Source organism: Nematolebias whitei, chromosome 7 (genome assembly GCF_014905685.2).
Source record: "Nematolebias whitei isolate Nwh7 chromosome 7, NemWhi1, whole genome shotgun sequence".
Taxonomy (NCBI): Eukaryota; Metazoa; Chordata; class Actinopteri; order Cyprinodontiformes; family Rivulidae; genus Nematolebias; species Nematolebias whitei.
In genome coordinates this window covers 39,982,601-39,997,238 of record NC_056504.1, presented here as the reverse complement: position 1 = coordinate 39,997,238, position 14,638 = coordinate 39,982,601, and the positions used below count along the sequence as shown (strand labels likewise).

At 42.0% G+C, this 14,638-nt stretch overlaps 1 protein-coding gene across 1 annotated transcript in view; it reads left to right on the top strand.

The window, feature by feature from the left end:
* The window catches only part of LOC119412512 (sodium-dependent neutral amino acid transporter SLC6A17-like), a 15,420-nt gene extending 1,126 nt beyond the window's left edge, over window positions 1–14,294 (top strand). The window contains exons 2-11 of the mRNA XM_037679528.1: window positions 5,570–5,727; window positions 7,161–7,287; window positions 7,371–7,552; window positions 7,636–7,746; window positions 7,847–8,088; window positions 11,766–11,958; window positions 12,036–12,228; window positions 12,395–12,554; window positions 13,228–13,390; window positions 13,691–14,294. Coding sequence (XP_037535456.1) covers window positions 5,570–5,727; window positions 7,161–7,287; window positions 7,371–7,552; window positions 7,636–7,746; window positions 7,847–8,088; window positions 11,766–11,958; window positions 12,036–12,228; window positions 12,395–12,554; window positions 13,228–13,390; window positions 13,691–14,098 — 1,937 coding nt within the window. The 3' untranslated portion in view covers window positions 14,099–14,294. The remainder of the gene's footprint in view (window positions 1–5,569; window positions 5,728–7,160; window positions 7,288–7,370; window positions 7,553–7,635; window positions 7,747–7,846; window positions 8,089–11,765; window positions 11,959–12,035; window positions 12,229–12,394; window positions 12,555–13,227; window positions 13,391–13,690) is intronic.
* The last annotated feature ends 344 nt before the right edge of the window (window positions 14,295–14,638 follow it).

Genomic DNA, 14,638 nt, shown 5'->3' with positions numbered 1-14,638 from the left:
GATTATGGATGGATCATGGATGGATGATGGATGGATGAATGATGATGGTGTATGATGGATGGATCATGGATGGATCATGGATGGATCATGGGTGGGTGGATCTACTCAGATTCACAAACTTTTTTTTTTTGTTATATTTAGTTGTTTATTAGCTTTTTTTGCTGTTCGACAACTTGTTGCATGAGTTAAAATTTAGCTGTTTTTATAACTATTGACTACTTTTTGTTTTTAGTTGCTGGTTTCAGATTCTAGTTACAATTTTGCTAAGTTTAAGCTTCTATTTACTTTTATGCAACTTTAACTTTCTTGCTAAATTTTGCTAACCTTTTTTTGCTATTTTTAACTTTCATGATGCTACTTTTGGATTTTAACTAGTTTTTTTTTTTTTTTTATCTTTTAGCTATTCTGCTCCTTTAAGCTTTTAGTTAGTGTTCTGCCTCTTTTAGCTTTCATTCTGATTTTGTAACTTTTAGTTAGTATTCATCAAAGTCCATGCTTAATAATCCAGGTATAATATCCAACAATGTTCAGTCAGGTCATCTGGACAGTCATCTAACCACTTTGTTGGATTGTATACCTGGATTATTGAGCATGGACGTTGGTGTTTTGAACCAGTTTGACATGACTGCCGACGAGGGAGAGGGCGGGCACCAGAGGCCATCTTAACACCAACATAACTGGGGGGGGGGTTCCACTTTGGAGTAAACTGTTGTGGAGAATCAGTTTTGTTTGGTGTTTCCTCAGACTGATGAAGCCTTCTGGATGGAGGGTGAAATGTCGCAGCACAAAAAACAACAACAACAAAAAAAAAAACGTCCAGATGGACTGACTGAACCTTGTTGGATTTAGTTAGTATTCTGATTCTTGTAGTTTTTAGTGTTCTGCTTCTTTCAGCTAGTATTCAGCTTCTTTAAAACTTTTAGTGTTCTGTCTATTTTAGTTTTCAGCTAATATTCTGCTTTTTTAGTTTTCAGTATTCTGCTTCTTTTACTATTTAATTTGTGTTCTTATTTTAGCTTTCTGCTAGTATTCTGCTTTTTAACTTTTAGTTAGTATTCTGCTTCTTTTAGCTTTAGTTAGTGTTCTGCTTCTTTTAGCTTAACTTAATGTTCTGCTTCTTTTAGCTTTAGTTAATGTTCTGCTTCTTTTAGCTTTAGTTAATGTTCTGCTTCTTTTAGCTTTAGTTAATGTTCTGCTTCTTTTAGCTTTAGTTAATGTTCTGCTTCTTTTAGCTTGTGTTCTGCTTCTTTTAGCTTTAGTTAATGTTCTGCTTCTTTTAGCTTGTGTTCTGCTTCTCAATTTGAGCTTCTTAAGCAGATTTTGGTGGGAGTTCAGCACTGAATTTTTGCGGAAAAAGACATTTTGCACACATGGCCACAGTTTTTAGTTTTTCCACAATAACCAAAGAAGCTCTTCCAGCTGTTCGCCTCAGTGTTTCTGTGGGCTCATCCATCACAAACCTTCCCCGGCTCGTTCGTTCAGTCCAGAACTGCCAAGAGAGCAGCTGCATTGTTCAGAAAAGTCTAAAAATAGCTGCTGTATTGATTTCTCCAGCTGGCAGGGCCTGCTGAGCTCATCTGATACTCCGGTAAACACAGAGGAAATACATTAATGGAACCATGAAGGGATGAGGTTTTATTTTTGTCTGGGATGCCTGAAAACCCGATTTTACTATCAGTAATATCTGCTGATGTCGGTTCTGGTCTCCTGACAACAGAGAGGTTTGAGAGGCTGTGGGCTGATTCACACTCGTCAGGTGATGCGAGGTGACCAGCGGCCATTTTTCAGTCTGTAGTTTGCTGCCCCACAGACAATTATCGACGCATTAAAGACTCGAGTTGTGTTAGTTATCGCTGTGTGGGCTACCACCTCGTTTCCTCTTCCTCCCCTGTGAGAATCTTTAACATCCTCTGTTATTTTTTCTTCTTGAAGTGTCGTCTAACTCGTTAACAATGTGACGGAGCCTACGCACTTACAGCTGATTTATTTTAGCTGCTTTTACTTTAGACTCTCGTCTTTATGCCTCATTAATCTGCCCTTTATGATATGGTTGTTTTTTTAATTATTTCCCGTATGTGTTCACCTGGTAAATCAAGGGTAAAGTTTCATCCTTCTTATATTAAACACGGCTGCATCCTGTTCTGTTACGCATTCAGCTTTAAAGAGGGAAAGTGTTGGATAAAAATATCTTTTGTTTTTCTTGCTTACTCAAAGAAGCCACACTCGATGACAGAAGAAGGGTTTTAATTGGTTTTACTTGCAAGGACAGATTTTCAAAACAGATGTACAGAAATATACATGCATGGTGTCCAGTCGCAAGATCTGCACGGGCAGTGTGTTAGGCTTGTTTTTATAAACTTATCAGCTCTCCCAGCTCACAGAGACTGGTGTCCTTGAACTTGCAGCTGCGCATGCAGTATCAAATCAGATCCTCGTCCAGCTCTCTCTGAGAGAGAAATGACCTCTCTGCTAACTCAACACATGGTTCATGGGCACTTGACATATGCATCTGTTTATTTGTAATTAAACACGTCTCATTAGATGCAGAAGACAGATAGGATTTGTACGTCATATTGTTTGAATATTTTAAAATGTAATATATATATATATATATATATATATATATATATATATATATATATATATTCAATAGCTAGCCGGCCCTGTGATGGACTTGCGACCCGTCCAGGGTGTACCCCGCCCATCGCACAGTAATTGCTGGACATGGGCACCAGCGACCCCCGTGACCCAAAATGGAACAAACGGGTAAAGATAATGGATGGATGGATTCAATAGCTAGCCTTCACTAAAGGAGTGAATTTTGTCTACTAGCATGACATTTTATCAGTGTTTGGAGTTTGCGTTGAGGGTGAAGCTCAGCTACCACACCAAATTTGAGCTCAATATCCGTAAAACTGACTGAGTTAAATCCCTCTTTTGTGTTTGCTAAAGGAAGTTAGCTGCGACAGCCATCTTGAATTGCTTTGACTCCAAAAGTTAATCATTCCTTTGTTCCTTCAGTGATTACTTTCTGAGAGCTTCATTGAATGCATCTAGTGGTGTCAGATACTTTGTTAACAGTTAGAAAACACAGATGGTTCCATACCTGCTCACTATTCATGATATGTGACAAAAACAAAACAAAAATCTAAACGTGAGGAACTAATTCATGAGCAAATCTGTGATTGAAAATGTCTCCATGAGGTGTTGGTCAACTTTAAGTTACCTTGGTCATCTTGTTGCATGTTGTTGTTTCCTGCCAACATGAAGGGAGGGCAAACATTGAATAACAGTAGTCCCTCGTTTATCGTTGGGGATCTGTACCCTGAAGACCCGCGATAAGTGAAAAACCGCCAAGTAGGAATAGTAGTACAAGCAGTATGTAACTTTCAACACTTGCTCTTCTCAAGGGCGGACGTCTCCTCCTCTCTCTCTCCGCTTTGCTTTTGCTCTGTCCTGTCTGTGAAACTGCTTTAGAGCCTCTCTTCTACAAATCTTCCGAATCATAACTATGGACATGGATTTAGTCAGTTAGTCCCTCAACACAATTGATAACATTTCTTTGAAGAGAAGACAGGCTTTAGGTGAGCCGATTTTCCCTGTACGCAGTTGAGAATCTCATAGACTTTGAAGACTTGATGACATGTCTATCTCTGCTGTCATCTGTGGATTCTAAGGACGCATATATAATTGGATTTATGATAACTGGTTCCTGCTTTTTGGATTCAGCTGGTTCCTGGTCTATCAACAATCAAGGAAGTCGTCGGCTGCAAATCTGGACCTGGTCAGGTTGCCTGCCTTATATGATGGCTTGGTTCGTGCCTCGAGCACCCAGACTCTTGGCAGAATGGATCAGATCTCGGGGATTATTCTCAGGCACGTTCCATTGGTATGGTCTTTTAATTTGGATATTTCGGAAGCGAGTGAACTGACACAGACTCAAGGTAGATGTCATTAAAGTTCTGCCTGTCCCCAAAACAATTGTATTTATCTGAATTCGGCTCCCTGACTGACCTTGACAGGCCATCTTATCTCAACCTGCCTGGAAGTTTTGTAAACCTGATGCTCTACCCCCTCCCTCCTCTATTACTGAGGAATTTCCATGGACTTTTCAGAGGGGCCCAGCTGAATAAACATTCTGTCATAATTTCAGGACTCTTTGGATTCGTCGCTGGTCGTCCTCGGCAACCCCCGAGTGTGCACGGATCTCTCCAGAGGGAACTATTTGAACTGAGTGATTTTACCTGAACTCTGCTCTGCAGTGCCTCTGTGTGTTGCTCACCACCCTTGCGTTGCCCAATCCCCCGCGTAATGTCAACATCATTATGTGCAAGTGTACGAGATTTTTTTTCCATCACGCTTTTGACCTTCAAACTGAGGTTAAAAGCGTGTTAGGAATTTTTTTAATCTCCAAACCCTATGTGTCATTTTTCACAGCTTTTTATTGTCTGTCCAAACAGGTCTCACTTGTAAATGAGTCTTTGAGGCTCAATGTGACTTATCTGTTTAAATAAAGGTTGAATGAATAAATGAATGAAAAATAGTAGCTTTTTTTGTATTTATATATTCTCATATATGTATTTATTATTAAAGCGTTTTAAACCCTTCCCGCACTCTTGCAATATTCTAAACAATGTTTCTAAATGCTAAACGCTCTAAAAGAGCACAGCATGTCATGATCTCCTCTCTCCCACGCTCTCTGCATCCAGTTGCTCTCTGCCATCTGCCAGTGCTCTCGGCCACGCCCACTTCTCCGCTGCAGAGCAGAGATCATGACACACTGCAGGAGGAAGCTTCTCCTGCAGCTGTGGGCTGCACACAGGTGCAGCAGGTGCTAAATAATTTTAAACAATTTATTTTAAATAAAATTCCATGCCGATTGTGCAGCTCAGCCATCAATCAGCCAATTGTGTGTCATATCCAGTCTTGTTTTGAAAAACCGCGATAGAGCGAGTCCGCCAAAAACAAACTGCGACGTAGCGAGGGACTACTGTTTTTGTATTTGTGTCTGATTCAAGATGGCTGCCATGGTTAATCAGCCATAGTTAAAATGGCATTTTACAAATGTTGAGCTAAGATTTGGTTTGGATGTAGCTGAGAGTCATCCTCCACGCATGCTTTGAGTACTAGCAAGTCATCTGAGATCTTTGCCAAAAACGTTGGCATGCGAGGTGGCGGGCGATATGCATTCCTTCAAGTAATGCTAGTTTCACTCACGTCTGTGGACAACAAGATATTCCTTTTTTTTTAATTGATGGTGGAGAGTTTGGTCCAGGAGGTTCATTCTGTTCAGATCCGCATCTGACTCACATCATTTCATCAAACTTGACTACAAGCTTTTACAGCTACATTTTCATTATGGAACAGACTTCAAATTGTCTTTACTGCGCCAAAAACTATCTTTACATTTTACCATTTATTCAAAAGATTTGTCCCTTTAACTTTAAATAAACTTGAAGATTAGTTTGACAAATTTGAAGAAAAAAAGTACAATTTATGAAAACAAAGAGGAAAAAGACACTTTTGCGTCATCTGAAACAACATCATCAAGTCTCCCTTTTTTCTCCAGGTGCTTATTTAGTTCCTTACTTCATCCTCCTCCTCATCATTGGCATCCCGCTCTTCTTCTTGGAGCTGGCGGTGGGTCAGAAGATCCGACGTGGGAGCATCGGAGTGTGGAACTACGTCTGCCCTCGACTGGGCGGGATCGGCATGTCGAGTCTGATGGTGAGAAGGAAGCTTCTTTTCTTTCAGTCATCAATCTCAGAGGTTGTATCACCAAGGAGCTCTCGAAAGCTGCGGCGAAACAGAACACTGAATGCAGAGAAACTATAAAAACACAAATCTCCACCTGTGTGTTTTATGAACCTGGTTGTTTTTCTGCACGAGTAAACGTTTGATACTACAGTTATGACAAAAATACTACAAGTTTTATCATTCATCCAATAAAAACATTGGGCCAAATTGCTGAAATACGTAGCCACTCGGTGCTGCTCATCAAATGCGCTGATTATAAGATAGTCCTTAATGGTTCTCTGTGGTCAAATCATTTTAAAGAATCCACGTCTGCCTCTTGGATTTCTGAATTTCATTCATGCGTTGGAGGGTTCAGGACAGCGTTTCTTCAGAGATGCACGACTGGGACAGAAGTAGCTATAAATATCTCACAGAAGACTGCTGCTGAAAAGAGAAGACTTTAATTATTCATGATTTCTCCGTCCTTATTTAGTGTCTGAATGTCCTTGCTGCCAAGACTTGAAGGGACTGACAGCAGCGGGGCACATGATGCACAGTCATCTTTGGATGGCTGTCTCCCTTTTCACAGACACTGTTCTGTATTGAAATGAAGCTTTATATCACACAGTTCAATTTGATTCAATTCAGTTTATTTATATAGAGCTAAATCACAACAGAAGTCGTCTCAGTGCACTGAACAGAAACATTCACATACATGTAAAGTCAGCTAGTTATTTATTTAAGGAGCCAACAGGCTGCTTTGAGTTTTCACTTCATCACAGTTTCCTGTCCTAAGCAGCACAGAGGCAACAGAGAAAAGGAAAAACTCCCTCATGATCTCCAGCTGACCAAGCGACCATCTGCTTCGACTAGCTGGGTTTGAGAGGAACAGGAAGGAGGAACAGATACACAATGGCAGGTCCAGGATGGACTGAAATCACATGTTACGAAAGAATAATTATGAATACAAACTATTCATTTGTATGTATTTGTAGTTCATTTGATGAAATGAGGTTAATTTGTTCTCAAGTAGTCTAAGGTTATAGCAAGATAAGGAATAGGTCAGGAAACTAAGCCAACTAACTATAAGATTTATCAAAAAGAAAAGTCTTAAGCCCAGTCTTAAAACTGGACAATGTGTCAGCCACATGTACAGAAACTGGAAGTTGGTTCCAAAAGAGAGGAGCCTGATAATAGAAAACTCTTTCTCCCATTCTGGATTCCCATCGCAAGTAAGCCTGCAGTCTGAGAGCGAAGTGTTCTGTTATATATGGAACAATAAGATCTGTAATATAAGATGGAGCTAGGTTGTTGAGGGCTTTGTAGGTTAGAAGTACTTTGTAAGATTTTTCCTACATCTCATATTTGTGTTTATTGTAAGTGTGCCTCCTTCTATCTATCCCTATATCTGTGTATCCATTTAGGTGTGTGGTTTTGTGGGTCTCTACTATAACGTCATCATCGGTTGGAGCATCTTCTACTTTTTCCAGTCCTTCCAGTATCCTCTGCCATGGAGTGACTGTCCAATCAGAAGGAACGGGACAACTGCAAGTGGGTAACCTTAAATCCCAAACGTGACTCCCAAAATGACAGAGTGTTTGCTCTCATTCCCACTTCCTCTCTCTGGTGTGCAGTCGTGGAGCCAGAGTGCGACAAAAGCTCGGCCACCACCTATTTCTGGTACCGGCAGACGCTGAACACGACCAGCACCATCGCAGAGAGCGGCGGCCTCAATATCAAAATGACCCTGTCTCTGCTGGTGGCCTGGATCATCGTCTGCCTCGCCGTCATCAAGGGGATCGCCTCCTCTGGGAAGGTGGACTAGTGGGAAAGGAGGAAATATAAGAGAACATTCAAACGTTTCTCTGGTTTGAGAGTGTTTTTTCTCTACCTCCACAGGTGATGTACTTCAGCTCTCTTTTTCCATATGTGGTGCTCTTCTGTTTCATGGTCAGAGGTTTGATGCTGAAGGGATCCGTGGACGGGATCGCTCACATGTTTACTCCCAAGGTGAAATTGACATAGCTGCTGAGTCTTTTCATGGTTTTTCCACCTGTGAAGCTCTTTAAGCTAATAAAATATAACAACATATTATATTTCTGCGTCTTAGTTAGAGAAGATGTTGGAGCCCCAGGTTTGGAGGGAAGCAGCCACGCAGGTCTTCTTCGCCCTCGGTTTGGGCTTTGGAGGGGTCATCGCCTTCTCCAGTTACAACAAGATAGACAACAACTGTCACTTCGATGCCGTGCTCGTCTCTTTCATCAATTTCTTCACCTCCATCTTGGCTACACTAGTGGTGTTTGCCGTGCTGGGCTTCAAGGCTAACATCATGAATGAAAAATGTGTCGCGGAGTAAGTTTAACATCTTTATCTAAGCCTAAAATAAGGGGAAACAATTACTTGACAGCGGTGCGCTCATTTGATTTCCTGACATTTTAATGATTAAATTTGCTTCAATTTAGTTCTTGTGCTGCCATAAACATTTTGACAGCCAAAAAGCTCAGAAACAATTTGATATTTTACTGATTTTAGCACATTTAAAAAGACATTCAGGTGAATTTTGTATCAGCTCAACGCTGCTGTGAAGATTCATTCATTCAACCAGATGAATGACTGGTTGATTAGACAGGTTAATCCAATTGAGCCTCAGGGAGTCATTTACAAGAGAGACCTGATTTCTTAACAAAGAGTGATGACAACAGTGAATAACAATGACAACAATAGACAGTCATAAAAGAGGCATACAAATTCACAAACTGTCCTTGGGTCAAAAATATTAAATCTGTGCCGTTTTGTGTTTTGTTGTTAGGTTTATTTTTCATTATTGTGGTAATTTTCCATATTTTGCACTTTATTCTGTCCATCTGTGTTTCCTTTGTGCCCTCAGTCAGTTTTTTTACTCAATCCTGCCACGTCTATTCACACCTGCCCCCTGTTTCATCTCTTAACAAGAGTCCAGGTTAAAGTCTGGGTTTCATCCAAGATAACACATAATTATTTCAATCTCATATCAGTAAGATCGCTTGTTCAGTCCATCCCTCACATCCAACAGTACAGCCATTCTGGTTCACTCTGCTCACATCCCGCCTAGATTATTACCCTTCTTTTTAGTTTACCCACAAAATCCATCCATAAACTCCAACTGGTCCAAAACTCTGCCACTCATGTCATCTCCAGAACCCCTTCCATTAGTCATAACCCTCATCCTGCATCTTTACTGGCTCCAAATAATCAGAATCAGAATCAGAATAAGCTTTATTATCATTGAACCGAGATACAACAAGAACATTTACGCACAGCCATCCGAAAGACGGGCGGAGTGCACGAAGCTGCTGCTATAAAGCGCGGCCTTCTTCTTATTATTCAGAATAAATTTTTTAGATAGAAAAGGGGACAAAGCCATGAGGAGAGGGATAGTGGCCTTACAAAAAAAGATCTCTTCACACCTTGTCCTTACAGGGCAAGATTTAAGACATTAAAAAACTCTGTCAGTCAAACACATTTATAAACACGTTACATATGCATTTACGATGAGTCGGTCCATGAAGCACTAAACAGATAGTCCATTGTCCTGATAAGATGGTGATCAGCTGGCACAGTTCTAATAAGGCTCCACAGAAGGGAGGGGATGGAGGTGGATTGCGATAGACAAAGCTTTTCCTTAGTTTACACATTTCCCATGAGAAACTGATAAGTCGGCCTGTTCCGAGGCCAACCAGGGAGTCAGATTCAGATAATCCACAATTGTTGATTTATTCAGGCAGCCTTCAGTCTGTACCGATAACTTTCCAAGGTCTGAAATGGCCAGATTAGGGTGCATTCCACTGGTCTGTGCTTATGAGTCTCTTCAAGATGGTTTTTCATGCTGACGAGGGACAAAGCCACAGGTGGCCTGCGATTAAAATCACTTCCAACTTCTGGTTTTGCTCGTAAACCAGCTGATTTTGAGTCCTCCAGCACGAACCAGACCTTCACATAGACAGCAGCCTGTCGAGTTCCAAATTAGCTGCGGCCGTCTTCTTTGTATGTTGATAGACCAGGATCCAGACTATCCAAACACAGGAAACCTGTTATCATAAATCCAATTATCGGCAATTTCAGCATCCTCAGTTGATAGCAGAAGTAGACACATCCCCCCAGAGATTTATCCAGCTTTGTGCGTCTCATCCAAGCAGATGAGGGTTCTCCAGGACCCTGTCACTTTGTTGAAAATAATTTGTAATATACATCGAAAGTCCAGTTGGTCAGATCCAAAACAGTAGTTTCCATTTCGGGAGATGTGTAAAAAAAAATAGGAGCTGCTCCGATACAAAGACAGAGAGCAAACAAAAAGGCAGGAGGAAAACAGGGAGCGGGAAGGAAGGCGTGCGCCTCGTTGGAGAGCTGGTGAAGAAAAAAGGTCACATTTCGTACAAAATCCTCCTCTAACCTTCAAAACCCTCAACCATCTCAGCCGTTCTCCACATCAGCACACCCACCTGCACTCTCAGGTCCTACTCCTCCACCCAGCCGCCTGCTCGTCTGACCACTTTGGGCTCAAGAATGTTTAGGTGTCAGCGCCTCACCTCCGAAACTCTCTCCTCCTGGACATCAAAACCTCTCCCACCCACTCCTTTTTCAAATCCCACTCATTTCTTGAAACATGCTCCAACCTCCTTGTGACGCTAGCTGTAATTATGTTGCCTGTCTCTTTTTATTGTTTAATCTTGTTTGTGTTGTTTTTCTGCTTGTTTTACATGTAACGTTTTATGTTGTATTTTTACTGTATGATGTCCTTGAGTGCCCTCAAATAAATTGTATTATTATTCTTATTTTGCTCAGCTGTCTCATCTCCTCATCAGCCCCAGTCCATTTATTCCCTCTGTCTCCATTCACTCGTTAGTTTCTCATTTTGCCACATTTTCTCAGCTCCTTCTTGCACCTCTTTGAACCCACCCTCAGTTCTGTCAGTTTGCTGCCACATCAGCCTTTTTGTTTGGTTTAATTACTTTGAGCTGCTTTGAGCTCGTCTGCATTTCTGGCTCCAAACTGTGACAGAGGCCCCAGAGGTTAATTTGACCCAAGGGCAGCAGCAGGGTTAAACAAGTGTCTAGATGTGCGTCATACTCCAATAAAAACGATACCGTAAGCTAAAGTATTGATGCTGTGTACTCCATTAACACTCGTGCTCTGACAAAACTAGATGCTAACAATACTGTTGCATGTTAGCATGCTAACAGTGGCAGATGTCTTGTGGTTTTGCAAAATAATTTAAATGTTTACCAAACTGATTTGCTATGTATCCTGACAGAATGACAAATTAACACCCAATAAAGGCTAGTCAAGTAACAGTATGTTTCCTTGGGAGTTTTACTTGTTTATTTTTTTTCGGTCTTCAAAGATAGTTTGAACTTTTCCAGCGCAACTTACCAATAATCTGCCTGCTCAAAACAAATGGTCCCACTCTTAATATGTTGTTGGACCGCCTTTGGCTTTGATTATGGCACACATTCTCTGTGGCATTGTTTCCACAAGCTTCTGCAATGTTACATTTATTTCTATTCAGAGTTGCATTAAGTTTTTTACAAGATCTTGTATTGATGACAGAAGGTTTGGACCACCGCACAGTCTTTTCCAGTACATCCCAAAGACTCTCAGTGTGATTCAGGTCTGGGCTCTGTGGTGGCCAATCCATGTGTGAAAATGTTTCATGCTCCCTGAGCTACTCTTTCACAATTTGAGTCCAATGAATCTTGGCATTGTCATCTTGGAACATACCTGCACCATCAGAGAAGAGAAAACCGACTGATGGAATAACCTGGTCATTCAGTATATTCAGCTGACCTCATTCTTTGGATGAGTCAGAACCTAGTCCTGACCAACTGCAGCAACCTCAGATCATAGACTGCACCCACAGACCTGTACAATAGGCACTAGGCATGATGGGTCACGATGGGAAACGTATAACTCCTATTGCTTATTAAGTTTGCTTGTATTTGTTTAGCTCCATGTCTTTGTATATTGAGCTTTCTGCTCTTTTATTCCTGCAGAAATGGAGAAAAGATCCTGGGGTACCTAAACTCCAACGTCCTGAGTCATGACCTCATTCCTCCTCACGTAAACCTTTCCCATCTCACCACATCAGACTACGCTGAGGTGTACAGCGTCATCAAGACGGTAAAAGAAGACGGCTTTGTCCAGCTGGGTCTGGAGCCTTGTGTCCTGGAGGATGAACTCAACAAGGTGAGTGTTTGGCACACGTCAGTCAGCTGGATCTGTAGCGTGGATAGGATCTCACAGAGCTGAATAAATCTTCCCAGGCTGTCCAGGGCACTGGCCTGGCCTTCATCGCCTTCACAGAGGCCATGACCCATTTTCCAGCATCCCCTTTCTGGTCAGTAATGTTCTTCTTCATGCTCATTAACCTTGGTTTGGGCAGCATGATTGGCACTATGACCGGCATCACCACACCTGTCCTTGATGCCTACAAAGTCCAGAAGGAGCTTTTCACAGGTATGTCCTCACCATCACACTGACTCTTTGCCTCTCTCTACCCCTCCTCTAGAATCTATTCGAACCTTCTTCTGAGCTTTTATAAATTTTCATAGCACCAAAACTCTGGAAATGGCCTTCATTGTCTCAATGCTTTCTTATTGTCTGTGCACCTCTTTTTGTCCAGTGTGTTGCTGCATTGTGGCTTTCCTTTGTGGCCTGCTGTTTGTTCAACGCTCAGGGAATTATTTTGTCACCATGTTCGATGATTACTCTGCTGGTCTGCCCCTCACTGTGGTGGTCATCCTGGAAAATCTGTCCGTCGCTTGGATTTACGGCACCAAAAGGTGAGACCGGCTTATTGTGTGGGTCTGCTGAGGATGGATACTTATTTTTACATTTCCAGATGATAAACTTTTGGAGGAAACTTGATTCAAGATGGCTGCCACTGCTGATTGTCCTTAGCCTGCACAAACATGCAGTTAATTTGTACAATTTTTGATGTGGTAGTAGCTGAGAGTCATTCTCAACACATACTCCGAGCACAGACAGATCACTCAAGATATTGTGCTTGACTTTATTTTCAAGAATGAAGTAAAACAGCTATAACTTTGTCATTTCTCAACAGTAAAATATCTGTCTGAGACTCTGGCATCAATGACAGCAGGGGATATCCATCCCTTCAAGGAATGCTAAGCCTTTAACTTTACAATTACCACGTTTCTGTTGCGATCTGATGGTTAGATGTTCAACCCAAGCGCAGGCAGACCATGGAGACTCAGAGATTTATGATAATAAATCATTTATTAAAAGAAACAAAAGGCTGACGGGGCAGCTAACTTACATGACGTTGGGAACACAAAGGGAAGACAGAACATGGAGCTTGACGTGGAAATTCCCAGACAACGAGGAACACAGAGACACAGACTTAAATAGGAACGTTAATGACAGACAACACCTGGGAAGGACAACAGGTGGCGGAGGCATCCTCACAATTTCCCTGTGTGTTTTCTTTGTCAGGTTCATGCAGGACCTGGAGGACATGTTGGGCTTTCGACCATCAGTTATTTATTTCTACCTCTGGAAGTACGTCTCCCCTTTCTGTCTCATCATCCTCATCTCAGCCACTGTCATAGAGATGGCCATCAGCCCTCCAGGATATAATGCTTGGGTTCAAGAGCTGGTGAGTCCGTGTGAATGTGTGTGTGTGTTGTCTCGTAGTTACAGTTCTTTAACATTGTTGATCTAACAGAAAGTTTGCCGACCTGCGACTAAATGACACTGTGTGATCCTGAGCTAAAACTTCGAGTTGTCGTAGCTGAGAGTGATCCTCAACATGTATCTTAAGATTAAAACCAGGGAGTGGAAGCTTCATTTAAAGAATACTTGACCTTTGGTTCAAGTATGTTTATGTGAGAGGAACAAAAATATGTTTTTTTGAGCTTTGCCAACGTATCAAGATTGCCCATCTCCTTCCCTTTAGGCCCAGGAGCGCTTCCAGAGCTACCCTCCCTGGGCTCTGGTCATGTGCTTCGCTCTTATAATTGTGGCCATGCTTCCACTTCCCATCATCTTCATCGCCCGCCACTTCAACTTGATCGCAGACGGCTCCAACAAGCTGTCTGTCACCTATCGTAAATCTATAATGAAAGACATCTCCAACCTCGAGGAGCAGGACGAGGCCAGATTCATCCTCGGGGCCAAGCCCGGCGACGCCCCATCATCCGGTCCAGTACGCAGACCCTACGTGACTCCAAGGGGGAACACGTCTTTGGATCCTAATTCTCTGTCTCCAAATGTCTGTTACGGCACAAGCTATCAAAACGCCGCGATAAGCCCCACCACGCCGACGACGCCACCGACACCCGTGACACCAGAGTCTGACTCTTGAAGACCCCTCTGACGCCCAGTTTTTAAAAACATTTTACTTTCCTGCTAGCTAATCTCCACCAGGAGACACCAAGGATTCATCACTGCCCCGCTGACATCATATGAAGCCATGAAGTTTAAAAACGAGCACATTCTTCCCAGAGTAACAGCCTGAGTGTAGAAATGGCTCCTTGTTGCACAACGTCTTGTCTCCGTTCAGAGGTAAAATATCAAAATGGAAACATCTGGATCTGTTTTCTTCATCAGGTTTGTGGAAAATCCTTTGACACGCTCTTCCTTGCTTCAGTTTAAGGGTCTTACGCAGACAAAAACCCGTCAGCTCAGAGCACATGTAGTGAAAGCCGACATTAATCTGCCTAAAAACTTTGAGTCATTGTGGATTTTCACTCAGGACGGCAGATAATGTGTGTTATTTTATTTAAACTCATAAAACCAGACAGCTGCTGCTTTCCATGATGTACATAAACAGCACAACATAAACCAAGTTATTTTCTGTCAAAGAATATGCAGAGGGTCTGAACTGAACACAGACACGCACATT